The sequence below is a fragment of the Zonotrichia albicollis genome, chromosome 28, assembly GCF_047830755.1.
Source record: "Zonotrichia albicollis isolate bZonAlb1 chromosome 28, bZonAlb1.hap1, whole genome shotgun sequence".
NCBI lineage: Eukaryota > Metazoa > Chordata > Aves > Passeriformes > Passerellidae > Zonotrichia > Zonotrichia albicollis.
The window spans coordinates 2603730-2629432 of NC_133846.1; the positions used below are offsets into that span (position 1 = coordinate 2603730).

Sequence of the window (25703 nt, forward strand, 5' to 3'; positions counted from 1 at the left end):
CGCTCCCCGGGCAGCATGCAGGCCCCGGGCCGTGCCGGAAGCCGGAAGCGGAGCCAGGCCGTGCCCGCCCCGCCGCGGGAGGAGCCGGGGCCGGGGCCGGGGCTGGAGCCGGAGCGGAGCGGGCGGGCGGGGCCGCAGCCGGAGCGGGAGGAGCCGCCGGGCGGGACGCGAGCGGGGTGAGGCCGCGGGCACGGGCGGGGGTCGCGGGGGGCTCGGATTGCGGCCTCTGACCGCGGGCTGGGCCGGGGGGAATCCCCGGCTTGGGGAGCCTGGAGCCGGGGTGCGGGGTGTCCTGCTTAGTTTATTGATTTATTTTTAAGAATGTCCCCATGTCCGGGGCTCCTCTGCCTCAGGGGAACACGGGCGAGGCCGTGGGGCTGTGGCCGGGTCAGGATTCCTCCGGAGCGGTTTTAGAGCAAGGCTGGGACCTGATCCCCTGGCAGGGCGAGAGAGGCGGCACCAAGCAGATGGGAATATATTTTTATATCTAAATCTATATATATGTACATCACTGTAGGTTCACCCGCAAGGCGAGTGAGCTGTCCCTTTTAAAGACTCCTCCAGCACCGTTTCTGTCTAAATATTTACCTTGTAAAGCCTTGGACTAACCACGCTGGGGTCTGTGGGCAGAGCTGGGTGCTGGGGTGCAAACCCTGCCAGCCAAGTGCCATCACTGTTTCTGTTCGTGGAGAGAGCTGCTGATTCCTCCCGGGGTGCTGGAGTTCATAAAAAGCCAGAATAACATATGGGTTCCTCCTTCAAAGGCCTCTCTCTAAGGGGTTTGCAAAGGATGAGCCCTGCTCAGTGTGTGTGGTGGCAAAGAGGGTACAGTAGCCTGTTATTATTTTGTAGGGATAGGAAGGGAAATAATGGGTTGTTATTTGTTTTTTAAGGCCTCATCTGTTCTCCCAGCAATGTGGGAGCAGAATGCCTTATTTCCTAGCTGGAGGATTGAGTTACTCTTGAATTTGTCAAGGAGCTGGATTGGGTTTTCAGTGTCTGTGATTTACAGGGGTTGTCTACAAAGGTGTTTGCTCAGAGTGGAGAGGGGTGAGAACTGGGATATATCTCAGTGTTGTATTTTAGCAGGATTTTTGTGTTGTTTGGAAAAGGGGAAACCACAGTGTTTGACAGCATTTCGGTGGGGATGTTTGTTATAAGTGGTTCCAGGCAGATCCTGCAAGCAGGAGAAGCTTGTTGAATCTGCTGGAATTCTGCACGGGACAGCTTCAAGGGGGAAGCTTTGGCACTCGGGAGCCAGAGGACACCAGATAATCTTTCAGACCACTTAGCACAACACTTACAGTGTCCAGGCAACTGGAGTAACCAGAAAAGCTGGAGAGGGGGGAAAAAAAGGCCTTTAATATCCTGCAGATGTGCTGGCTCCTGCTTGTTCCATGAATCAGGGTATTGCATGAATGAAAGAGTTAGTAAAGCTTGTTTTTATTGTCACGTGCGTGGCAGGTGCTTTACAGATGAGAAAAAAAAAAAGTCCTTGTCTTGGAGAGGTTAATATGAGATGTTATTGACCCAACCTGCTTTGCTTGCCCATGGGGCTGCTCAGGTGGCAAGATCTGGGACAAATATTTGCATGGAATGCAGGGAATGCTGGTAGAAGAGGGCCAGGAGCTAATTAACCTGGTAGTGCAGTGCAGTATGTTCTCAGAGTTGGGATTTAATTTGGCATTTTTACCTTTTTGGTGTTTCTGTGGCTGTGGCTAGAAATTTGACACTGATGTTAATATAACATCTGACATTAACTGCTGGAGTTGAATGCTTAGGCAGCTGCTGAAACAAATCAGGGTTATTTTTCAGCCAGATAATTTTCCTGATCTGATGCTCCATGTGACCACATAAACAAGTGTGAAAGGGCAGAACAGATCTTGTGGGGAGAAGAGCAACCACTGAAGCTGTGCAATATGGGGATTTTTGAAAATACACCCCAGATTCGCACTAAAAAGAAGATATTAACATCCCCCTTGCTTGGGTTGTGACTTGTAGGTGGTTTAGGGGGAGAGCTGTCAGCCAGCTCTTTTAAGGCAAACCAGAGTTCAAATCTGAGCTTTATCATGTCTGTAGTTCTGTCCATACATAGAGCTGTGGCTGATTTGTGCCCTGGGAGCAGCCAGAACAAATGACAGCTGAGCAAATCTGGGTTGAGGTGGTTTGTTACTCAGGGCTGCTCAGTGTGTGCTCAGGTGAGCAGAGCCCTGTCAATAATTACAGTTCTCACAGTGCAGAGACAGAATTTGGGGAGCAAAGTGGTCAATTGGGTGAAGTAAATTCATGAGCTGCTTCCTGGGGCCAGGAAACTGTAGAGCAAAATGGGGACAGGGGTGTGATTTCAGTTTTCAGCTGTGATTATTGTGTTTTTATGTGATGACCCTCAGGCTGTGCTCTCTCAGGGCAGAGCATTGCTCAACTCTCTCCCAGCTGGCCCAGTTTGATCAGGTTAGTGTTACCCACATCAGAAAGGAGCGGCAAAGCAAAACTCTGCAGATTCTGCCTTTCCCCCAGGCAGTGCCAGTGTTTTTTTCCCAGGCAATGAGAAGTTTTTACAGCGTGATTCTCACATTGGCAGCTTGTACCTTGTCCAGCAATTTTTCTTTACATCTTTTCTTGAGCCCATCAGCTGCTCTCAAAGAGGCCTTTGTGGCAGAGTAGAAGTGGTAGAGGTACTTTTTTTTTTTATATTTTGCAACTTAATGTTGATCTCTCATGGGTGTGTTCTTGTATAAGTGAGAAATAATTTGCTGTCAAATGCCATTTTGTCACCCAGCACAGTGCAGTTCTTGCTGGGATATTTAGTTCTGTGGCATGTCTGACCTGCAGGCAAGCTTGCAGAGGAAGGTGGGGGCTTTGCTGCCTCTCACGTCGCTCTTGCTCAATAATCAGTTGGCTTTGACGTTAGGTTGCGAAAATTTCGACAAATTGTAAACTGCCGAACTTTGCCCGATGCTTTCTGCTTGTTTCTCTGCCCTGTCCCACTGCTGACGGGGGATTTAATGAACACAAATCTGGGTTAAAATAAGCCACTGAAATCGTAGCACGGGAGGGCTTAGCAGGGCTGCTGTGTGTGGTGATCAGCTTTGCATTGTTGGCTTTTGTACTCGGTGAGCAATTGCTTTATGGGACGGATTCATTTGGAGGAGATGAATAAATGGAGTTTCATGGATTGCTGGGAAGCTTTGTTCATTTACATAAGCTGCGAATCTCGGCCGGTTCTGCTCTTGTCAGGGAATTTCACGGCTTCTTTGAGTCGGTGGGAGATCCTGAAGCAGCAGAGACTGTCAGGAGTGCAGTGTTGTGCTGTTGGTTGGGAGCAGATTTAATCCAGAGGATCCTTCCTTCTTTCCTGGGCACTGCCACATTCCTGGCATGGCTGTGCTGTTGGGTTGTGTGCCTGCAGGTGATTTCTGTTAACACACCCCATCTCTCCTCAGGGATTTCTCCTCGGAGGCCATGGAGCTTTCAGCCAACGAGCTCAGCATCTATGACAAACTCTCAGAGACCATTGATCTGGTGAGGCAGACTGGCCACCAGTGTGGCATGTCAGAAAAAGCCATTGAGAAGTTCATCAAGCAGCTCTTGGAAAGAAACGAACCCCAGAGGGGCCCCCCACGGTACCCTGTCTTAGTGGCTCTCTACAAGGTAAGATGACTTTTGTGCATGAACACAGCATTTGATGGTCCTGTGCACCTGAGCTTATTTCCCGTTGCATTTTCTTGATGAATTTTCCAAGATCTTTATTTAAAAATAAAGATTTTTTTTTTAGAAGTGTAACTTCCTTCCTTCATGCCATGACCTGCTTCGAGAGCGGCTGCCCAAGATTTGGAATTGCTCATATGTGCTGTAAATTTACATTGTGCACATCTTCCTCTCCCATAAATTATTAACTAATGAGATTTGGATTGATTTTTCAGATTAAGATTCTCAGTGTTGGCATCCTGAATGGAAATGTGAGGAAGGAAAGAGATTCTTGAAGTTCAGGGTTGAGTCATGAAGTGAGCATGGCTCTGTTTCTGAGCCTGCCACAAACTTCTGCATGTCTTTATTCTCCTTCTGGTCTATGAAATAAAGCTATTATCATCATGCTTGATGGTAGAAAAATGTTTTAAAAGCCTTAACTAAAAGATTCTGTAAAAACTTTTGCAAAGTGAATGGAAGGATGCTATTGTTAGGTAGGTTTGAGACCATTCAATCTCAGACTGGTTTGGGTTGGAAGAAATCTTAAATATCATCCAGTTCCAAGTCCCTTCCATGGGCAGGACACCTTCCACTAGACCAGATGTTTGCTTCAAGTCTAAAAAGCTTCCCACTGACATAATACTCAGTAATACTTTAGTGTCATCTCTACAAATCCATTGCAATGGATTTTATTTGGGAAAAAAAAATTCAAGCTGTCTTCCTCGTGTCCTATAAAAAGCTGTAAAATGAGGCAGGAGAACAGGAAACTGCAAATTTGAACTTTCAGCTTCTGTTCTTGTTTTTGCTGTTGATTCAGTTTGACTTTGGCCAGGGGGAGAAATGCGTCATGTCATCTCTTTAAGGCTTATTTGGGATTCTGGTCTGGAGGAGGGAGCTGGTGCCAACTCTGCCAAAGTATTTCGAGGCTTGACGGATGTTTGCAAAAGCCACAGGGCTTTCCTTGTGTAAGAGGCATGGCAGGAGTGCAAGCTTTTATTTGGTTAGATAGGGAAAAGGAACTATCTGTAGATAATCCTGATTGATCTCATACTGGGTTATTTGCAGTGCTAAAATACAGGAACAGAGCTGTTTGTGTGGCTTGGGTTTGGAGGCTGCTTAATTTCATCCGTGGACAGCCCTAATAATAAAACTGGCTGACAACTCTGTGTACATAAATAGCATTGCAGCTGAACGAGGAGACCCAGCAAAAATAAAGAATGTTCATGCTGTGGTGCACAGCCACAGCCCTTTGATAGCAGCAGAAGGTGTGTCCTGGTGTGAGGACACCTCAGCTCCTTGCAGTGTGATTATCTCTGTGTCTTTTTTCCCTTGCAGGGACTGCTCACCCTGGGCCTGGTGTTGCTGACTGTTTATTTGGTGATCCAGCCCTACAACCCTCTGCCACCTGAAGCACCACTCTCCAGAGCCCAGGCCTGGGGCTCCCTCGTCGGGCACATCCGCCTGCTGTCCCTGCCCATTGCCAAGAAATACATGTTGGAGAGTAAGGAAATGTTTTTCCTGCTAGAACATAAGCCTAGCAAGAAATACCAACTTAAATACCAGCCACGAGAGTCACTCGAATGTCTCCAGGGTGCCACAAATGTGTTGCTGGCTTGGCATCATGGTTTTCTCTTTTCCTACCACTGAACTTAAAAATAGCAGCCTGAGTTCTAGCTTCACTGGGACTGAAGCATATTTTATCTCTAACTTGATAATTTTCTTCTTGCACATTCTCTTTTCCTTGCTTTTAACACCTCGGGTCTTTCTTCCACAAGAGTTCCCTTTTCTCTAGAAATCTTTGCACTTCTGAGAGCCAGAACTGAGATAGCTCTGCTAGGGAAATGTCACCTTTTCTTGGTTTTTTTTTTTCTGAGTAAGGCAAAACCAGTTTCTCAACCAAATCTTGATATCTGTGAGCAAAGTGTAAAAACCTCAACTTGTGGCCTGGTTTAAGGAAAAGGAGTTTTTGCCAAGTGGCATATTGTGAAAGGCCTGGGGGATTGAGTGCTGTCATGTTTATGTGACATTAAGGGCAGTGTGTGTGTGTGGGAGGAAGTCAGATAAGGGTTCCCTGTGAGGTGATCCCATCACAGGAGAGCAACATCCCGGATTTTCCTAGAATGGCACAATAGCAATGGAAAAGTTTGGCTATTTCTCATTCTTGGTTAATCATTTCACTTAGCCTGGCAGGTGTGTGCAAGCCTGGGCTCTGCCTCTGCTGGAACACAAAGACTGTCAGTGATGATAAAGCTGTGAATTATTTTGAGCAGGGATGTGGCACACTGTAAAAACAAACTCCTGTAGCCGTGCCCTTGTCGTGTTTATATTTAGCTTGGGCACCTCATTGTGTTGGAGATGTCTGTGTTGGCTCTGACCTTCCTGCCAGAGCTAAAAAGGGCTCCCTGAAATGCCAGCACCATTCTGCATTCTCTCCCTCCCTCTTGCTGACATGGGATTTCTGCTGATTCCAATTTGTATGGGTAGGGCAGGGTATCCCTCATTGTTCCTCTTATTCCTCATGATTTGGGATATTCTGGGAGTGGAAAACAAAGGTGAGAAGATGGCTCTGATAAGCACTTGACATTAGGAGCCTGCTTATCTGCTTCATTCCAGCTTTTCCATGGGTGAACACCCCCCTGCTCCTGTATTGAGGTGAAATCCAATGGGAATTTTAATGCTCATTTCACTTTTCACAAAGGCCAGGAGTGACAGGACAAGGGGAAATTAGCTAAATATGAAGGCAGATTGGATGTTAGGAAGAAATTCTTCCCTGTGAGGGTGGGGAGGCCCTGGCAGAGGTTGCTCAGAGAAGCTGTGGCTGCCCCATCCCTGAAAGCTTTCAAGGCCAGGTTGGACAGGGCTTGGAGCAGCCTGGGACAGTGGAAGCTGTCCCTGCCCATGGCACAGGGTGAAGCAAGGTGAATTTTAAGGTCCCTTCCAACCCAAACCATCCTGTGGTTCTGTTGTGTTGGTTCAATCAGATTTTGTCCAGAAAGTTGACAGGTTCTTCCTTCAGCTGCCACAGGGTCCCTTTGGATGAGAAGAGCCCAAGGAGGTTCCTTGGCCCAGCTGAAGTTTGTAGTTACAAGAGCTGCCTGAAACCACGAGGATCTCCTTGTAAAGATAAATAAGAGCAGGAGCAGTTCTGGCCTACCTTTGGAAAAATCAGCTGAATGATGAGATGGGGAAACATCCAGAGGAGCAAGGGAAAAGGAAAGGATGGAGTGTTGTTATTTAAATGCACATAAAATCCCTCATTTCTCTGAAATTATCACCCTGTAAGTCTTCAGAAGTGATGAGCAATAGGATGGGCAGCAATCCAGCTCTGGGGAAAAGAGGAGAGGGGAGAGGCAGTTCCTGCTCTCTTTTGCACAGAATTAGGTTGTGGTGGAAGCCACAGCATGTCCCAATTAACAGATTGACTTGGGGTTGGCTGGAGTGACTTTGATCCTGGACAGGACCCTGGCTATTTAAATGGGAGAGTGCAGCACCCAGGCTGAGCCTTGGCTGGGTTCCTGTGGGAATCCCTCATGTCCTGGCTTCCCAGCAGGCAGCTGCAGCCACTGACACTGTCCCAGTGACACTGGTGTCACCATCACAGCTTGCTGCCCAGAGGACACTGGTGAAGCCATCCAGCAGGGATCTGGAAAAAGGAGTTCCATGGCTTGGGGCTGAGTGATCCCCCAAGCCTTTTCAGCCCTGCTTTTTATTTGTTGTATTATTTTGCCCCTAATTTTGGCCTTGTGGTCTGCTGAAGGGAAGGGGTAAAGCTGAATTTTGGGTCTTGCAGGCAGGTCTGGTGTTCTCTGATCACAAAATGCCAGAATAGTTTGGGTTGGGAGGAACCTTTGCAGGTCACCCAGTCGAACCCCACTTTCAAGGCAGGGTCACCTGGGACAGGTGGGTTTGGGATGGGTACAGAGAGAGGGACATGACCTCTCTGCCTGCTGTCCCAGTGCTCTGCCACCCTCCATGGAAAGCAGCTCTTCCTCAGGTTGAGGTGGAATTTCCTGTGTTTTACTTTGTGGCTAAAACATGTTGTTGGGCACCATGGAGAAGTCTGGCACATCCTCTTGGCATCCCTTGGAGATGTTTATATGCCTTAATGAGATCCCCTCTGAGTCTCCTGTCTCTGAAAGGGAGATGCTTGCACTGTGCCTGAGCAGCAGAGAAAACCACTAATGAAGGGACTCACTGTACAGACTCTTCCTTTCCCAATCTGGGTTCTGGGAAGAAAATTCTGAGGGGGCTGAGGATGGAGCTTGGAGCTTTCTGTGCTTGGGCACCAGTTCAAAGCCAGCTTGGGCTGTTCCTGTTGGAAACCACCTGTTGTCAGCTGGAGGCTGTGCTGGCACACGTTACCCTGCCATGGGCACGGGTGGTCTGGCTCCTTCCCCTGTGCCTGGGCAGGCAGGGCCAGCCTGGGCTGTGCTGTCCCCCTGAGCTTTGGGGAGCTTTCCTGTTGAGGTTCTGTTCCTGTTGAGGTTGTTGAGGTTCTGTTCCTGTTGAGGTTGTTGAGGTTCTGTTCCTGTTGAGGTTGTTGAGGTTCTGTTCCTGTTGAGGAAGCTTTCTGGGATTGAGGTTGGAGCCTGCTGTGCTGGGAGGTGTGGGCTGAGCAGCCAGGTTTGTGTTGCAGAACAAGGGCAGCTCAGTTGTTGTGTTTCCCCTGAGAGCCAAGAGCTCCAGTCAGAGTCATGGTGAGGCTTTGGGAGGTGCAGAGGTGCAGGATGTGCTCTCCCCTCCCTCCTGCTGATGGTGACCTGCCCTCCATCCTCGTGCCTTCCACCCAAGAGCTGTGCTGTGGGTGACAAGAGCTGTCTGTCTGTCAGTGGCTGTGGGTGGATCTCTGAGGTGAGGAGCAGCATCCACAAAACTCTCTTGCATTGTTTATAGGATTGAGTCCAAAGTAAATTTCCTTTTTGCCTGTCTCTGTGCTCTCTTTCTTGCTGACTTTTTTCCCCAGATCAATTCCCATATTAAACCTTATGTTCCCACCCTTTGTTCCTTGATAGCTGACTCTTAGACCCTTGGGTCTGTGCCTCTCTTCCAGGTGTTTTCCCAGGGCAAGATCCCTGTGGTTGGGGAAAAGCTCTCTGGAAATGTGGTTTGCATTTGCTCTTCCTGAGCTGGTGTTTATGCAGAGCTTGTGAAAGCCCTGTTGCTGGGTCACATTGGCTGCTCTTGGCACATCAGCCCTTCATTTCTAACCCCAGAGAGGTTATAACTGGCACTGGGCTGTCAGACCTCTGGGTCTACCTGCTGTAAAGAACACAGTGTATTTTAATGGGTTAACTCACAGCTATCTAATGCTATTCCAGGGAAATGTAGGGCCTGTGCATTGTGGATTAATTGCTCACACAGGCTGGGATGGACTTTGTGTGGAGTTGTTATTTAAATGCACATAAAATCCTTCATGTCTCTGTGAGTCCTGTAAGTCTTCGGAAGTGATGAGCAATAGGGTGGGCAGCAATCCAGATCTGGGAGAAAGAGGAAAGGGGAGATTCCCTCTGTGTTTCAGTTCTCTGGTGCAAAATAGGGGTACAAGTGTTCCTCTCTCCCAGCATTAAGAAGCATTAGGGATACTTGAGCTCTCAAAGTCTGCAGTAAAGCCAAATGAAAAAATGGGATTTTCTATTCTTTTAACAGAAATTTTAAAACCACATTGGTGGTCCCTCTTACTTGATTTTTCTTTCCTTCACAACTATGTCATCCCTACAGCTTTGTTAATATCTAAATATGATTTTTAATGTCAGCTGGTTGGTAACTGTTTCCTGCCAGCCATGCAATGATGTGATGAGCAGAGCATTCAGCTGCTCTCACATTGACTCATGTGTTCAGTCCTTGCAGCTCAAAAACCTCAGCAGAGCATGTCTGTCAGTGGGGACCAGGCTGTGGCCCAATGTGACAATTTGCACGTTGTACTGGTAGCAGGGGTTGTAAAGACCTCAAAGAAAATCCAATTTTTCTTTTAATAATGGCACTTGGTCCTGGGCACACTCATTCTGTCCAGCCCAGAATCAGCTGGGTCAGTAACTGCTCAGCACACCTAAAATCAGACAAAAGCACACATGGATCTCAGTGCTGGAAAAGAGATCCTGTGCAAGTTATCCCCAGCTTGGAGGAGAAGTGTTAAATTCCCCTTTTTGCCTAGACCAGTAGGGCTGAAATCATGTTTACAGCTTTATGTGTAATTATTGTAGAGAAAGGAGCCCAGCTGGAGGAGCAGTGTTTAGCAACACCTTGTAAATGGCCTGTCAGTGTGTTACTAAAGCCTGCTGGGTGCCAGAGCTATTTGTGGGGATGGGTCACAGCAGGCTGGGTTACTGGGGGAGGGCAGCAGCTGGTTACTGGGCGAGGGCAGCAGCCTCTGCCTCTTGGCTGGCCCACCTTGGGTTTAGCTGGAGGCTTGCCTTGGCACTTGGCCAGCCCCTGTCTCTTCCCTGATCTTAACCCTTTGCAGGCAAAACACTTTGCCCTATGCTTCTCTCCCTCCAGCCTTGGAGAGTTTTTATCTTTGGCACAGCTTTGTGCAGAAGGGGAGCATCCAGCATGCCTGCCTTGCATGGAGACTTGCTGCTTCTTGAGAGCAGCCTGGGCACCCAGGGGTTTATCCAGCCTTTCCCTGAGAGCTGGGCACCCAGGGGTTCATCCTGCAACACCAGGCACTCATCCAGCCCTTCCCTGTGAGCTGGGCACCCAGATATTCATCCAGCTTTTCCCTGTGAGCTGGGCACCCAGGTATTCATCCAGCCTTTTCCTGAGCACCCAGATATTCATCCAGCTTTTCCCTGTGAGCTGGGCACCCAGGTATTCATCCAGCCCTTCCCTGTGAGCTGGGCACCCAGGTATTCATCCAGCCTTTTCCTGAGCACCCAGGTATTCATCCAGCCTTTTCCTGTGAGCTGAGCATCCAGATATTCCTGCAGCCTTTCCCCATGGGCTGAGCACCCAAATATTCATCCAGCCTTTTCCTGAGCACACAAATGTTCAGCCAGCCTTTTCCTGAGAGCTGAGCACCCAGGGGTTCATCCAGCAGCACCCAGGTATTCATCCAGCCTTTCCCCATGGGCTGAGCACCCAGATATTCATCCAGCCTTTTCCTGAGCACACAAATGTTTATCCAGCCTTAACTGTGAGCTGAGCACCCAGGTGTTCATCCATTCATCCAGCCTTTCCCAATGACCTGAGAACCCAGATATTCATCTAGCCTTAACTGTGAGCTGAGCACCCAGGGGTTCATCCAGCCTTTTCCTGAGCACCCAGGTATTCATCCAGCCTTTCCCCATGGGCTGAGCGCCCAGATATTCATCCAGCCTTTTCCTGAGCATCCAGGTGTTCATCCAGCCTTTCCCTGTGAGCTGAGAACCCAGATGTTCATCCAGCCTTTCCCAATGAGCTGAGCATTCAGATGTTCATGCAGCCTTTCCCTGTGAGCTGAGCACCCAGGGGTTCATCCAGCAGCACCCAGGTATTCATCCAGCCTTTTCCTGAGCACACAGATGTTCAGCCAGCCTTTCCCTGAGAGCTGAGCACCCAGGGGTTCATCCAGCCTTTTCCTGAGCACCCAGGTATTCATCCAGCCTTTCCCAATGAGCTGGGCACCCAAATGTTCATCCAGCCTTTCCCCATGGGCTGAGCACCCCATATTCATCCAGCCTTTTCCTGAGCACCCAGGAGTTCATCCAGCCTTAACTGTGAGCTGAGCACTCAGGTTTCATCCAGCCTTTCCCTGTGAGCTGAGCACTCAGGTTTCATTCAGCCTTTCCCCATGCACTTTGCAGCCCATGCTCTGTCTGACCCATTCCTTAGCCCAAGGAGTGTGGGCCTGCTCAGACTGAAGGGTTGAGCAATAAGGCTGCTTGGGAGGTAAGGCAGGATCTGATTTCTAACTTGTTTCCTCTCCTCTTGCTCTCAAAGGATGTTATTTTTTTTTTTCCTCAGCAGAGTTGAGCTGGTTTTTGCTCTTGTTTTTCATGCACCCGCTTTGGGGGCTGAAGCATTTGGAGGTGGTTGTGGGTCACAGCATGTGCAGGGCTGCCTCCCATCACTGCACAGCTGCCAGTTTATCTGATCTTTTGTGTATGTAAACAACCCTTTTATGATACAACCTGAAAGCAACCAGCAGACATGTGTTGGCTCGTTCAAAGGGGAAAGAAAACGGCTGACTTTGCAGGGCAGGGTGGTGCCAAGCTGTTCATACTCTGTTACTTTGGCCTTGGTTCAGCCAGTGAGCTGTTTATTTGGGTTTGCTGGCAGTAAACTAACCCCAAACCATTGTGGTGCTGTGGAACACAAAATACTCTTCCTTTTACTTCTATATTGTGAAGCCTCCAAAATTTCTTGTTTCCTCATTTGCAGAGTGAATCCTTACTTTGGATTTGCTTCTCTGCAATGTTTGCCATAGGTGGCCTCTTGCAGAGGCATTTAGCAGCCTGGCAGAGCTCCCTGTGCACTTGTGACACAGACATGTCAAACCTTGCACAGGCTGAGGCCACCATCAGGCAGGTGGCTGGGAGGGATTTGTTTCCAAAGCTGTTCTCTGAGGCAGATTGCTCGTGCAGCACAAGCTGTCACTGGGGCAGGTAACCAGAGGTGCAGCTGGACTTTGGATGCTTTCCTGACAGCTTGGCCCCTGCCTTCCATTCTTGACACTGGTAGGTGCAGATTTCTCCTGGAAATAATGCTCTCTTGCCCCAGTGGACTGTGAATTCCTCTTGGGCTCGGCTCAGCAGACTTGATTTCACAATGTCTGGTTGGATCAAAATCATTTCCATGCTTTGCTCGGGGTTGACTAATGATCCCTGTGCTGGTGGAGCAGCCGTTACCCATTAGTGAGATGAACGAGTAGTTCTTCAAGCTGTTGACTTCTACTCAGAACAACAATAAAGGGGTTCTTGATGGGCTTTTTTGTAGTTGTTATTTTGTTCCTAAAAATGCTGTGAACCAAACTGGGAGGTGCTTTCTTTTCGTGGCATAAATATATTCGGTATAGCCAGAGCTACAATAAAAGTTCAATATGAGGGAGGGGTGAGGATCTGGTGCTGAACAGGGACACTCTTTGTAGTGTATATTTAAAGCCCCACTGTGATGCAGTCCTTAATCAGGACTTGCAGGCTGTAATTAATAATCCTTGTTTCCTGCCTGACTTACTTAAGAGCCCATCAGTTTAGCCTGACTTTGACATGACATTATAAATGATCAAATTAATTTTTAGCCTAGTGAAGAATTTGCAGCGAGATGGAAACATTGCTTGTGCAAGAAAGTGCTCCAAATGCCTCTCCCAAACTGTGCCACTGGTAACTACAGAGCTTGGAATTCCTAGATCTGTAAAGTAAGAATGATGGGATTTAGCTGTGTAAATGTTGTGATCATGAATTGATGCCTAAATTGTTCCACTATCCCAGGTTATTCCAAGCCTCTTCAAGCCTGGCCTTGAACACTTCCAGAGATGGGGCAGCCACAGCTTCTCTGGGCACCCTGTGCCAGGGCTTCCTCACCCTCCCAGGAAAGAATTTCTTTTCCAATATCCCATCTATCCCTGCCCTCTGGCAGTGGAAGCCATTCCCCCTCATCCTAACACTCCAGGCCTTGTCCCAGATCCCTCTCCAGCTCTCTGGGATCTCCTTTAGGCACTGGAAAGGGATCCAGGGTCTCCCCAGAGCCTTTTCCTCTCCAGATGAGCAACCCCAGCTCTCCCAGCCTGGCTCCAGAGCAGAGGGGCTGCAGCCCTCAGAGATTTCTGTGGCTTCCTTGGCACTCACTCCAGCAGCTCCACATCCTTGTTGTGTTGGGGTCCCAGAGTGGAGGCAGCTCTGCAGGTGGGGTCTCACCTGCGCAGGGCAGAGGGGCAGAATCCCCTTTTAATGAAGCAGCCAGGTTTGTACAATGGAACTACAAGAAAGGACAGGGAAATGTCTGGGGAATATTCAGTGCACAGCCATTCTTGGGAGCCCTGAGTTCATCCAGTGCTGGAGGCTTTGTGTTTTCAACACTTTGTTAGGGTCAGGAGCAACCCTTGGCTCTGTATCCTGCAGGAACAAAATGCTTGCTGAAGTTGCTTGAATATTCCAAGGATTTCATTCTATGTTTGCTTGAATATTCCAAGGATTGGCCCCAGTGAAGTATCTGGTAGGTCTGGGGAATGGTCTCATCCTCAGAAAGAAGGATCTGGGATTTGGAACCAGCCTTTGCAGGCTGTGGAGCTGCTCAGTACCTCAGCCTGTCCTCTGGGGAGCTTCCTGTCAGTGCCTGTGGGTGATGGCAGCAGCAGCCCCTGCAGACACAACACCTGGGGGGCTCTGAAGTCCTGGGGGGTCTCCCTGGGACCAGACTTGCCTGTGCACACCTGGGGCAGGTGCTTTCCTGGTGGAGATTGCTTCCGCCTTGCAGCCCTGAGTGCTGGGGAGCAAAGCAGCATGGTGGGGAGCCAGCAAACTGCCTCAGCACCTGCAGTGTTTTTTGTGTTTTGAACACTTTGTTAGGGTCAGGATCAGCCCTTAGCTCTACATGCTGCAGGAACAAAAGTTCCTCCTGATAGAGGCTTCCCTTTGAGCCTTCTGCAGTGGCAAATTGATCCTGCACCCTCTGTAGGGTCCCTGAAGAGAGCAGGGCTTGCTGGGATCCTGCTCCCAAATCCATGTGGGCACGTTTCCATCCGTTAATTTGCTTTGCTGCAATGGGCAGAAGCAGGGCCAGGTCTTCTCAGAAGCCTTGAGTTTACAATCTGATCATCCACACCCAGCATCTCTGGGGCTGTGCACACACACCCCTCTCTAGTGCTGTGGGCAGCCAAAAATTTGGGAGATCCTCTGTGAAAACAGCCAAGAAGGGCGGGGTGCTCATTTTAAATTGAGGGTGATTTGAAAATTATTTTTCTGCATAGTGGAAAGTAGAGTCATAAACTCCTTGTAGTATTAATCATAGATGTGTTTTGAGGGAAGATTGTTATCTTTTGGTCTGTGCTGTGTTAGCAGCTGAAAATCCCAGGCCTGGCTCTGCTAGGAGCTCTCCTGACACGGGGGAGAAGGCAGCTCTTGTTCTGGAGAAATAATAACACATAAAAGGAAATATGAGGTGGTTATGGCCGATGGGGAACTGAAGTTCTGTTGAACAAACCAAAGGCTGCCCCTCAAAAAGGGGTGAGAAAGCAGAGAGAAGTTGGCCACACTTCTGTCCTGTAATGGATAGCTGGATGTGTCACTGCTCCAGCTGCTCTCCTGCACTCCAGCTCCTCAGGGAGAATTGCCCACGCCCAGCCCTTCACTGTGTGGATGGGAGTGGATGGGACCATGGTGTGAGGGCTGTGCTGGGATGAAAAGAGCATCTTCCATTTGCATCCCTGAGCAGTGTGTGTGTGTGCACAGACAGCGCTCAGCCTCCACCGAGCCATCCCCAGGGTGTCTGGGCAGGCAGGGTGATAATGTAAAAGGAATGCAGGGAGGGTAAGGAGACAAAATCAGCATCCTGGGTAAAATCCTGCCCTGGTCCCCAGTGGCTGTTGGCTCCTGTGTGCTCCATCTCTCCTCCCACCCTCCCTGGGAAGGGCAGGCTCTGCCTGTACTTGTCATGCCAGTCACACACATGCTGGTGCACAGACTAACACCCTCCACAATAAATCTAAAAGATTAATTACTAGGGGAAAAAAAAAATCCCACAACCCCACTTGCAGCATTTGAAATGCATCTCAGCCAGTGCTGTGCTCTGGTTATTCATGGGGAAAAGAAATCACCTCCTGAATCGAGCAATTGAGAATGCAAATATCCCAGGCTGGCTCAAAAGAGGAATCAAGCTCTGTACTGTCAAGCTGATTAGCATCCTGTTCCGTGGGGTGCTGCCCTGAGCCCAGAGGGAAAATTTGGGGACAACTGTGTTTAATGCTTAAGGATGAGGTTTCTGAGTTTTGCCCAGAGAGAAATTACAGCCTTGCTACGCCCCATCTGATGACAGACCATAGAGATGTTTTCGTGTTCTCTTCACAGCGACTGCCCTTTCTCTGGTGAGATCTTTCAGCCTTTTGTTTCCTGTCACTGACCAGCTGTTTTTTGTGAGTTGAGTTTTTTTGTTGTTCTAAAACTGAAGCTTTCCACAGGCAGTGGAACAAAGATTTTCTTTTTTCTCTTGTGAGCAGGGAGGGAAAGTACATTGGAGCAGTTTCTCATGGGACTGGGACTTCTGCTTGCAAGAAGGATTTTACACTTTGTTTTGCCTTTTTTCCCCTTCCCCTGAAAGCAGTGTAGCTGCCTCTTCCAGAAAGACTAGGAATTATATCCTGATCCTTTTCAGTCCATATCCCAGCAGTAGGGTGGGAAATGCAGCATTTGGGAGTTAGAAATACTCAGCAAGAAAGAAGGAAAATGAATCCCAGTCTGCTCCTTGTTATGTCCCAATGAACATAAATCCTCTGTAGCATTCCTCGTGGCCCATTGCAGATGTCAGAGGGGAAAATAAAACAAGAGTTTCCCTCTGAAGTGTTGCTCATCCCTTCTTAGCCCTGTGCAGGAGCATGAGTGTGGCTGGAAATTGCAGTGGCAGTGAGAAGCAGCTTGTGCATGGTCTTTATTGCCCCAAAAAGCTGCTGTGCATCTTTGATTTTTCTGCCAGACTTCTCTCTTCTTTCTCCCTTTGCCATCCCCTCCATTTTTCCTGGTTTGCCTGCAGCAATGTCCAGGAGACTTTGGGGCTGTTTGGACATGTGCTGGCAGGGTGGGCCTGCTGGTGAGGACAGATCCCTGGATATTTCATGTGAGATGTGTCCCAGGCCTTGGGTTTTTCCTGACCCACCCTGACAGATCAGGCCTGGGATGGGTTTGCTGCCACTGCCCAAGTTAAGGCTCTCCTGTTGGATTAAGGCTGCAGAACCAGGGCTGTCACTGCCATAAAATCTGTGTTTGAAGTGGAATTTCCATTAAGCTCTCCCATTTCTCACAGCCTGCTGCTGTATCTCCAAAGAATAAATTTGTGTTAGGGGTATTTAGAGTGGATATCAGGGAAGGGTTCTTCATCCAGAGATTCTGGGCACTGAACAGGCTCCCCAGGGAATGGGCACAGCCCTGAGGCTGCTGAAGCTCTAGGAGTGCTTGGACGACACAGGGTGGGAGTTTGGGATGTCTCTGTGCAGGGCCAGGAGTTGGAATTTGATCTTTGTGTGGTTCTGCAAATTAGAGGCACACCCTTTCAGAGCGGTGTCTGCTCTGCACATCCTTTCCATAGAAATTCAGAGGGTGTTCAGCATTGTCCTGCTTATTCCCTGCTGCAACAAGTCCCTTCTCTTAATATTTATTAGTTTTTTGGGAGAGCTGTTAATTGGAAGAGGGAGGTGGGATATAGGCATCAAGTTGTGTTTTCATGTAAAAATCAAATTTTTGAAGATGTAAACATATGCAGTGTTCACTGTAGGTCAGTTCAGCTGATTGTGGTGTAACAACAAGTTTTGGAATTTAAAATAAATGTGGCTGTGGTCCAGGGGTTGCTCCTGCTGGGACTTTTCTCCCAGTTTCATCTTCAAGTCAATGCATGGCATGAATGAAAACAGCAGCAGCATGTCTTGGTGAAATTTGACATTTCCCAGCATCTTCTGCACATCAGAGATTGGGCAACCATTGCCAGGGACAAATTTCTAAATTAACACAGTGGTAAAGGGGAGGGTGATGATTTCAGGTATGTCCTAGCAGGGTTCATGACACCAGTGCCAGCCATGTGGGAGTTTCTCTTTCCACCCTGGATCTTTTTTTGGTTTACTGGGTGTTACCTCCTTGATAACACCTTTGGGTTGCTCGTTTGCTTATGGAGTTGTTTCAGTTTAATTACACTACAGATGATGGTTGCCATCCCTCTGTTGCTCATAGAAGGGTAGCTGAGCCTGTGTGCCTCATGTACCAGAAATGCAATTTCCATGAGCTCTCTATTGCTCACAACCTTCAGCTCTGTCTCCAAAATGTGCTGGAAACATTCCCTGTTGGTGAAGCTGCTTCTTTTTGAGTTACAGCCATCAGAAACTATAAGAAATCTCAGTGTTTCATGTTAGGGATAATGAGTTTGTAATTGAATTTGTCTCCTTTCCATTCCATTTTTGGTCTTACTAAAGAGGTTTCCCTTGTTTCTTCCCCAGAATGCCAGGACTGGTGGGCAGCAGGTTGCAGACAGAACACTTCTGCACTTCCTGCAAACTGCACAGTCTGTTCTGCTGTGAAAAGCCTTCACATAGTGACAGACCCCAGCGAGCTATCAAAAAAGCTCCAGAGGCATCAGCCTTTTCTAATCAAGGTAATGCAGGGATTTGTGAGGCTGGGTCATGACTCCAAACCCTTGAACAGCACAAGCCCAAAACCCCTGCCCAGTATTTTCACCCATGAGCTCAAACTGCTCATTCAGGACATGTTTAAGAAGATATTTCACTCCTGTAAAGATGTGGGGGGAAAGAGCTCCCTGCATTGTTCCTGTGACTAATGATCATTGTATTTGAACATTAGCAATCCACGTGGCTGTTGCTCTTGGATGTTTTCTAGTGGGATGGAAATGGGAGCAGGGGGCAACCCTGTGGGCACAGCTTTTATTTTTGTTTCGTGGTCTTTAAGACAGGGCAGCACCTCTCCTATGAAGAACTGAAGCATTTTCAGTCCCAGGATCCAGAACTGGCAGGGGTTATAATAGAAGAAAATTCAGCTGAATTATGGAGCTGCCCATTTTTCTTTCCCTGGTGAGTCAGACCAACCATGATGGATGGATGGATGGATGGATGGATGGATGGATGGATGGATGGACACATCCTTTCTGTAGGGGTGCTCAGGCTCTGCCTGTGTGAGCCACCAGTGCCTGCAAGTTGCAGTTTAATTGGAGGGAGGGTGTACAGGAGTGGGTTTCAGGCTGCTCCTGCTTGCTGGCACTGATTTCTTCTGAGGATGAGACTTCAGCACTAAAAATGGAGAGTTGGTGCTTGGTCTCCAGCTATTGCTCCTCTTGTAAGATAAAATTATCCCAAGGACTGTTCTTCAGGCTGTAAATCATCTGGGCTGTGATCAAATCACCTGAGACAAGTGGTTCACATTTCTATCACCTCTGTCTGCTCAGTGGAAATCCTCCACCACTGGTGCTGACTGAGGAGAGATGCCATGACTTCTGCAAACACTGAGAAGTAATGGAAAGTCAAAGAATCCTGCAGTGTGTGTTTGGTCTTGTGCAGGAAATATGGCCAACCCTCATCCTGCCCCTTTATCCAAAAGCTCTTTGCCAAAGCCTTTAATGGGAACAAGACGTGAACAACTCAGAGCTCTCTGAGGTCTCAGAGCCAGCACTGGTAGAGGGATGGTCAGGGTACAGAAGAATTAATCCCCTAGACAGGGATGTAAAGATAACAAGCCCCACCTGGCCTTTTCCAGTCACATTTCCTGGTCTAGAGAATAGCCTTGGATCCCCCCTGTCTCACAGTGTGGGTTCAGTTATGGTTGTGTATGATGCCACCTCTCTGCATCTTTTGTAATTAATGGATCTGGTCCATGACTTGGATCATTTTAAGGGAAAATGAGAGGGAAATGAAGTTCAGGTATCCATAAGGATCTGTTTGCTCCATCTTTACATGGTCCTGGTGCAGGAGCCCAGAGGAGAGTGGGGAGGAGCAGATTTAGAGGTTGAGGTTGAATTTTGCTCCTGATTCCCAGGGCCAGTCTGTCATGCTGTTTATCAAGCATGAACATTTGGCAAGAATTTTATCTGGAAAGTAGCTTTTTAATGCAAACGTTTATCATTGTATGATGATTCTTTAATATGGGCTGGTTTGTTTAGGAACAAGTCTGTGAATAGATCCAGGATTCTCCAGGATTTTCTCCCTGCCTCCTTTTTGCAGTCCTTCCCCAAGACACTGTCCCTGGAGAGCTGCTTCCTCATCCGCCACCCAGACTTGGGGAATAAGGTGAGAAATAAATTCCAAAGGCATTCTCCTCCTGTCTGTGAGTTATCTCCCAGCAGCTCTGAGTTTTTGTGGGATTTTCAGGGTATTTTTAGCTGATTCAGTCCTGAAAAGGAACTTTTGGGGTTGTATCAGTTCTGTCCATCCCTGTGTAAAGTGGCATCTCAAGGTGGTTGTGCTTCCCAGCACTTGTGTCCAGTTTGGGGCAGGAGATACCCTGTGCCAACCTCCCTTGGAGCTGGAAATGTCACAGAAACAGAGACATTAAAAGATCACCTTGTTCCCAACACCCCTTGCCTGCTCCATTCACGTGTCTGGCCTTGCTCTATAGCTGGGTGAGATCTTTCTGAGCACAGTTGGGCAGAATTGTTTTAAGAGCTGCATTTTAGGAGCTGTTCTGGCAGTGAGTCTCACTCATTCTGACACTTCACTGGCCTGATCTCCTCTCTGTGTTTTCCTGGGTTGTGGGGATGTGCAGGCCCTGCCTTGCCTTGGAGCAGAAGAGAACCCTTGCATGCAGCTGACCTCAGCTAAAATTCTGTGCTCCACTGGTGACTGGTGGAGCAGCAAACTTGCTGTTTGTTCTGTTTCACCTGCCTGCAGGGCAGTGGCTGTCCCTGCTTTGGGCAGACAGAGCCAAGGAAAGCTTTTGAAATCCTCTCCTCCTGTCCTAGAGCTACAGCCTGCACAGCCTCTTTGCTGTTGGGAGTGGGCAGCTCACCCTGACTGTGTCACCTCTGGACACGTGCAGAGAACACTGCGAGGTGTTCAAGGTGGAGCTGGAAGCTGGGGATTTGGGTGAGTACCAGAGCTGTGGCTTGCAGGGGCTGGGAGTGGAATCAGGAGATGGCTTCCAGCTGGGTCTTTTCTGTCCGACACCTGGGATGGTGGTTTGTGCCATTGTCACCTCCACACTGGTGTGTGCTTGCTTGTCACAGCACAGGGAGTGATCTTGAGTGAGTTTGTGGCCTGCAACTGCAACACTGGAGATGCTCCAAGCTGAGCAGTGTGGGTGCACAAGGGGTGTTACAAACCCAGTGCCCACTGAGGGATTTATCTTTCCAAAAAGCTCCAGCATGAGCACATCCCTTTGTGGGAAATGGGAGCGCTCCTTAAGGATGGGCCCATCTAACAGAGCCTCTCCATTGCCTCTTCCCAAGGTTATGCCAGCACAGATCACTGGACAATGAGCTTCATGGCCAGAGGGACAGAGCCAGCAGTGATTTGTGATGGAGCTGCCAGCTAAGGATGCTGGGGTGGGAAAACAGAGCTGTTCCCAGGACAAGAAGACTTTCAGCTTTGAAGCCAAGGCAACGTCTTGAGAAGAGCGAGCCAGGGCAACTGGGGCAGGCAGCTTTGCCACCCTGCATGTTTACAGTGTTTAAAAAGGACTATTTTCCTGACCCTTGAGGTAATCCTTTGCCTTTCCTCAAATGTATTTTGGGAGAAGCTCAAGCTATTTATGACCCTCCCTGTCCCCTCAGGTAAGCCCTGGGTTTGCAGCAAAGGGTTTTTTTTTCCAGGAGCAGCAGATGGATTTCTCAGGATGAGATTCACCTTTGTGGATTATGGCACTTCTGAAACTTCCTGGGGGGTTTGGGAGTGGATGGGGTGTGTGACATTTCTGTGTACATTCCTCCTGAGGAGGAAGCTTTGAGCCTGTGTAGTCAGGCCAATTCTATAAAGGGAATGAATTGGTGATGTGTCCCAGCTCTCCTCACGTCCGCAGCTGTGTGAGCCCTGCAGACCTGACCTTGGCTCCTGCTCCCTGCCTGGGGAGAGCCTTGAGCCTGAGGGCAGAAACTCTCACCCACTTCGTCCTTCTTGTACCAAAAGAATCCCTTCAGGCCTCTCCGTGTTGTGATCACTGTTCTGCAGCTCTCTGTCAGCAGGTTGTGTGAGTGAGTCAAATGGTAATTGTGCTTTTCTTCACCTCCACTTCCTTTCCTGCAAAAACACTGACACACGTCTCAGAGGTGCTGGCAGTGGAGGAGTTCTGGATGGAGCTGTGGCTGGGAGAGAGCAGCTCTGTCCAGCTTTCACCTCAGACACCAAGGGCTGCCCAGCCATTCTCTGCTGCTCCTTGTTTTTGGAGGCACTGCCTGCATTCCCAGCCCTCGGTACCTCTGGGAGCACCTGAAACCTCCCTCTTCCCTGGCATATATTTACATTGACTCTTTCCAGACCTGGAACTCTGTCTTCAGAATGAACATTGGTTTTTCCTGGGTCCTTTCCAAGCTGCCTTTGCGTGTTTCCTGCTGCTGGAGCAGCGCTGTCTCCAGTGCCCTGAGAGAGGCTCGGGTTCGGGCTTTGCAGACTGCGGATGCTCCGGTCCCTTCCAAGTCTGATCCTTTGGGTCTGATCCCACTGCTGAAGATCATTTACAGATGTGTCAGGCTGAACTCATAGGCCAGGGCTGGAGTTCAGGACATACTCTCTCACACTTGTTAATATGGAGTTGGGAGGGGTTTTGGTTGACAGCGAGTTAACTCTGTTCTCAGGAGCAAGAGCCTTTTTCTCTGTAAATATTTTAGGTACATGTAAAATGACAGATTGGGAAAATGTCTGTCCAGCCTTTGTTTTTGAGGGGAGGGAGCAAACATTGTGCTAATCTGATTAGGAGTTGATTAAAGCTGCCAAGTGGGATGACCACTTCTGGCTCCTGTACAAGAATAAGGCAGAGGACAGTTCCTGCTCCAAAGAATTCAGTCTGAGGCCTTGACACTACAAACATTTCTATGCATAACCCTTGTTTTTCTCCTGTCAAAACAATGAGAACAAGCCCAGCACCTGTGTCAGTCTGTGCATGGCCCTTGGTGCTGGACACACACCAGATCTAGTAGAACCAAAATGGGAGAGAGTGTCTGGCTCTCTCAGGATAGAAGAGGACTGATATAATTTGTTGCCAAGTATTAAAGGGAATTGGACTAATAGAACTTCCATTAGTGTTCTCACTGCTTGGAGTGTATTTCACACTCATGACACTACATTCAATCTTGCACATGCCAAGACACACACACACACCACCCCTCTCCCTCCTCTTAAAGCCTGGGTCTTAGTTAATGGAAATTTGGGAGTTCAGTGATGGCAGAATTAGGGCCTCATTAGTGACTGTTGCTATTTACACTTTGGCAGCTTCTCAAATCAAATTCAAAGGCTGACCAGGTTACTTCACCTCTTACTGCTTTTGTATCTGACCCATTTTTGTAAAGCATTTGCTCAAAGATGCTGCTGGAGCCATTCTTGCTGAGATTGCGGCGGTTTGGTGACACTGTCACTGCTAAGTGTCCTTGACTGTAACTTGTAAAAGAGCTGCGGAGACAATTCCCAAGTGTCTGTGAAATGCCTGGATTTTGAGAGTCACACTTAAGCCATTGTGGCTGTCTGGCTCTTTCAGGAAGAAGCAGAGAAAATGGATCTATTTACAGTTGTTGTTTGGACTGGGGGGAGGAGGGGGCAGGTTTTTAGCAGAAATGTTCTCACGTAGTGCTTCTCCCTTCCTCGAAGAGTTGCAGCTGGTTGGACAGGAGCTGGTGAGTCTGGCCTGTTTGCAGAGCAGCCTTCCAAGTGCACTTTATGGGCTCTGCATAAGTTTCCAGCTCTGTCTCAGATACATTGCATATGTCCCAGCCTCGCTCCCTTCGGCGCTTACATCATTTGTTTTTAAGCTCTCCGGTATATTTTCTCTTCCTCTTCCAAAGGCTGTAAGGAATTAGCTGCTAAACTAAAACAGGAGGGCAGTTCTCCTGCTGATAAAGAGTCAATTTTGGCCCAAGTGCAGAGCTCCAGTCTGCAGCACAGCTTCCAGAGCAGCTCCTGTGTCCAGCTGCCAGAGGAGTGGTGCTCACACCTTCCACATCCCAGGGCAGGCAAGGAGCCACGGTGGGAAACCCAGAGGTGAGGCCACAATGGCAGAACTGGGATGGCCAAAGGGAGGTTTTGATACCTGGTTGTCTTCCACATCCAGAGCTGCAGCTTGCCAGAGTCCCTGGAAAGGCTGCAGGACTTCCCTGGGGAGGCTGGTGGTCCTAGAGGCCTGCTGAGGTGGAACAGGGCTGTTCCTGCAGCTGTTGAGGTTTCACAGCCATGATCACATGAATCACAAAGGGGGTGTCCCACCGTGGTCTCCCTCACCTCAGCTCCCCTTTTGCACTCTCTGTGCTGGTTTGGACAATCTCCCACTCTGCCCAGCTCACACAAGTCCCCAGTTAATACATTTTAAAATCCCTTTGTGTGCTTCAGAGCTCATTGCCTGTGAGCTGGGAGATGGATTCCTCCTCACCCCACATCCCAAAGGCTGCAAAGCTGCTCTGAAATCACCCCAGCGATCGGTACTACCCACGAGCCCAGAGGAGGGGGCACCTCTGCCCTTGCCAGGCTGGAAGGACGGGCTGTGCCCATCAGCTGGGCAGGAGGATCGTGGTTTAAAGCTGCTCCCCAAAGCAGGGTCACTGACCAGTGCTGTCAGTCAGTCCTGAACTCAGGGTAACTGAAAGGAGGAGAAAGGATTATGATGATTTACTGCAGTACCAGGAAATGAGTGGCCCCCACGGGAGCCAACCTGGCAGTTCCTATTGATTCTTTTTTTTGCTTTCTTTGTTCCTTTTCATTTTTTTCCCCTGCCCACTGTTATTGCACACATTGATTCCCCTGAGGGGTCTCTTTTGAGTCAGATTCCCCATGAGTCTCCAGACTGCAGCTTCTCCCACTAGGCCTGTTTTTGGAATATTCTGGAGAAGCTGCTTTGTCTGGGCTGGATCAAAGCACCTCCCTTCCCTCGTGGCCTCCTGGGCTCCAGCAGCAGCAGGAGAACATCTCATGGTAGAGATGTGAGCTCTGTAATCCCCAGTGTCTCAGAAATGGGGATCCTTCTGCCTTGAAACCCTCTTGTTCCCTCCCTCCAGGAGGGAAATTTCCACACACCCCAATCCCAGGTCCTCATTCAGCCCCATGGCCCCCAAGAAAATGGAATATTTCCTGGGGTGAGGCCATTTTGATGGGTGCACAAAGAGTTTTTGCTTCCTGCAAACCAAACTTTTCTCCTCTTGGTAAATTTTATAGGTAGAACTCGAAATCCTCCTCTTCAGGAGCCTCCTCCTTGTAAAGGGCAGATTTAGTGTCCTGCTGAGTTAGACAAGGGAGATGCTGGACTTCCCTTTGCTTTGGAGATTCAAACAAATGGCAGGTGATTTATTTTTAGCATTTTCTCCTTGTCTTGGGGAGGGGAGCCACATTCTAAAGGCTCAGTGGTGCTGGGAAGTAAAGCTATATATGCATAAAGACTGTTTCAATGCTGAACACTAAACTTAGTGATGGATTAAAAAAAAAAAAAAGAATGTGAATATGCACTTAATGCAGAATTTTATGGATGGTCCTAATTTAATATATTGCAAACTTTGTAAATACTTGGGAAAAGCCTGTAAAGTATGTAAATAAATGAGATTTGTATGTAAGAAGAATAAAAAAGTTTTTAATTTTTGCAATTAAATACAAGTGTTAATGACCCTTTTCCCTTTTCCTGATTTTTATTCTCATATTGCATGTCAACTTTGAGGGGTTATTTAACCTTTTTTGGTACTCTTTTTCTAAGGGAAGTGTAATTTTAAATGAAAAGTCAGAACACTTTTGTTAGGAAAATGTGATAAGAAACACTTTGTGAAAAGGAGCAGGTTGGGAAATTTTTAGCCTGATTTTCTGAACCAAGTTGATGCAACAACTCTGCCTATCCCTCCTTTCTTTTCTTCCCAGCAACAATCTCCATCTTTCCTTCACAATCCAGTTGATTTTAGCCAAACTTTGAGGCGTGGAAGGCGATAAACTCCTCCAGAACTCATAAATCCAGGCGAGTAGGGAGAAAAGAGAGATCCTGTTACTCCCACAGCAGAGCAGGAGCCTGTTAGACACCGACCAGCCCCGCTGGAGACCCTGAGATGTGAGTCAGTAGAAACCCAGGCTTGGTCACTTCTGTGCTGGAGCAGAGCCTGTCAGGTGTTGTGGACAATCCTGGGTGGGCAGCAGTTTTGGGATGAGGAAACCTTCAGGAGGGTGGAGGAAGGGATGGGAGAAGAGGGATTTGACTCTGGCCAGAAACTCCCTGGAAAAGCTGAGGTAATTC

The 25703-nt window shown here is 48.5% G+C and overlaps 2 protein-coding genes and 1 long non-coding RNA gene across 6 annotated transcripts in view; all 3 read left to right on the top strand.

Moving 5' to 3' along the window:
• Nucleotides 1-25096, top strand: C28H6orf89 (chromosome 28 C6orf89 homolog). The gene is made up of 8 exons (XM_074528204.1): nt 1-176; nt 3444-3651; nt 5023-5188; nt 17795-17949; nt 18261-18382; nt 19465-19591; nt 20263-20386; nt 20749-25096. The coding sequence occupies exons 1-8, from the start codon at nt 16-18 to the stop codon at nt 20832-20834; spliced, it is 1149 nt and encodes a 382-aa protein (XP_074384305.1). The 5' UTR covers nt 1-15; the 3' UTR covers nt 20835-25096.
• Nucleotides 5195-10715, top strand: LOC141725283 (uncharacterized). The gene is made up of 3 exons (XR_012577150.1): nt 5195-8154; nt 8198-10425; nt 10602-10715. It is a non-coding gene; the product is annotated as an uncharacterized LOC141725283 (long non-coding RNA).
• LOC102066514 (uncharacterized) overlaps nt 24634-25703 on the top strand; it is a 22227-nt gene continuing 21157 nt past the window's right edge. For all 4 annotated transcript variants that reach the window (XM_074528203.1, XM_074528200.1, XM_074528201.1 and 1 more), the window contains exons 1-2: nt 24634-24773; nt 25337-25520. The gene's annotated coding sequence lies outside the window, so the exon portion shown is untranslated. The remainder of the gene's footprint in view (nt 24774-25336; nt 25521-25703) is intronic.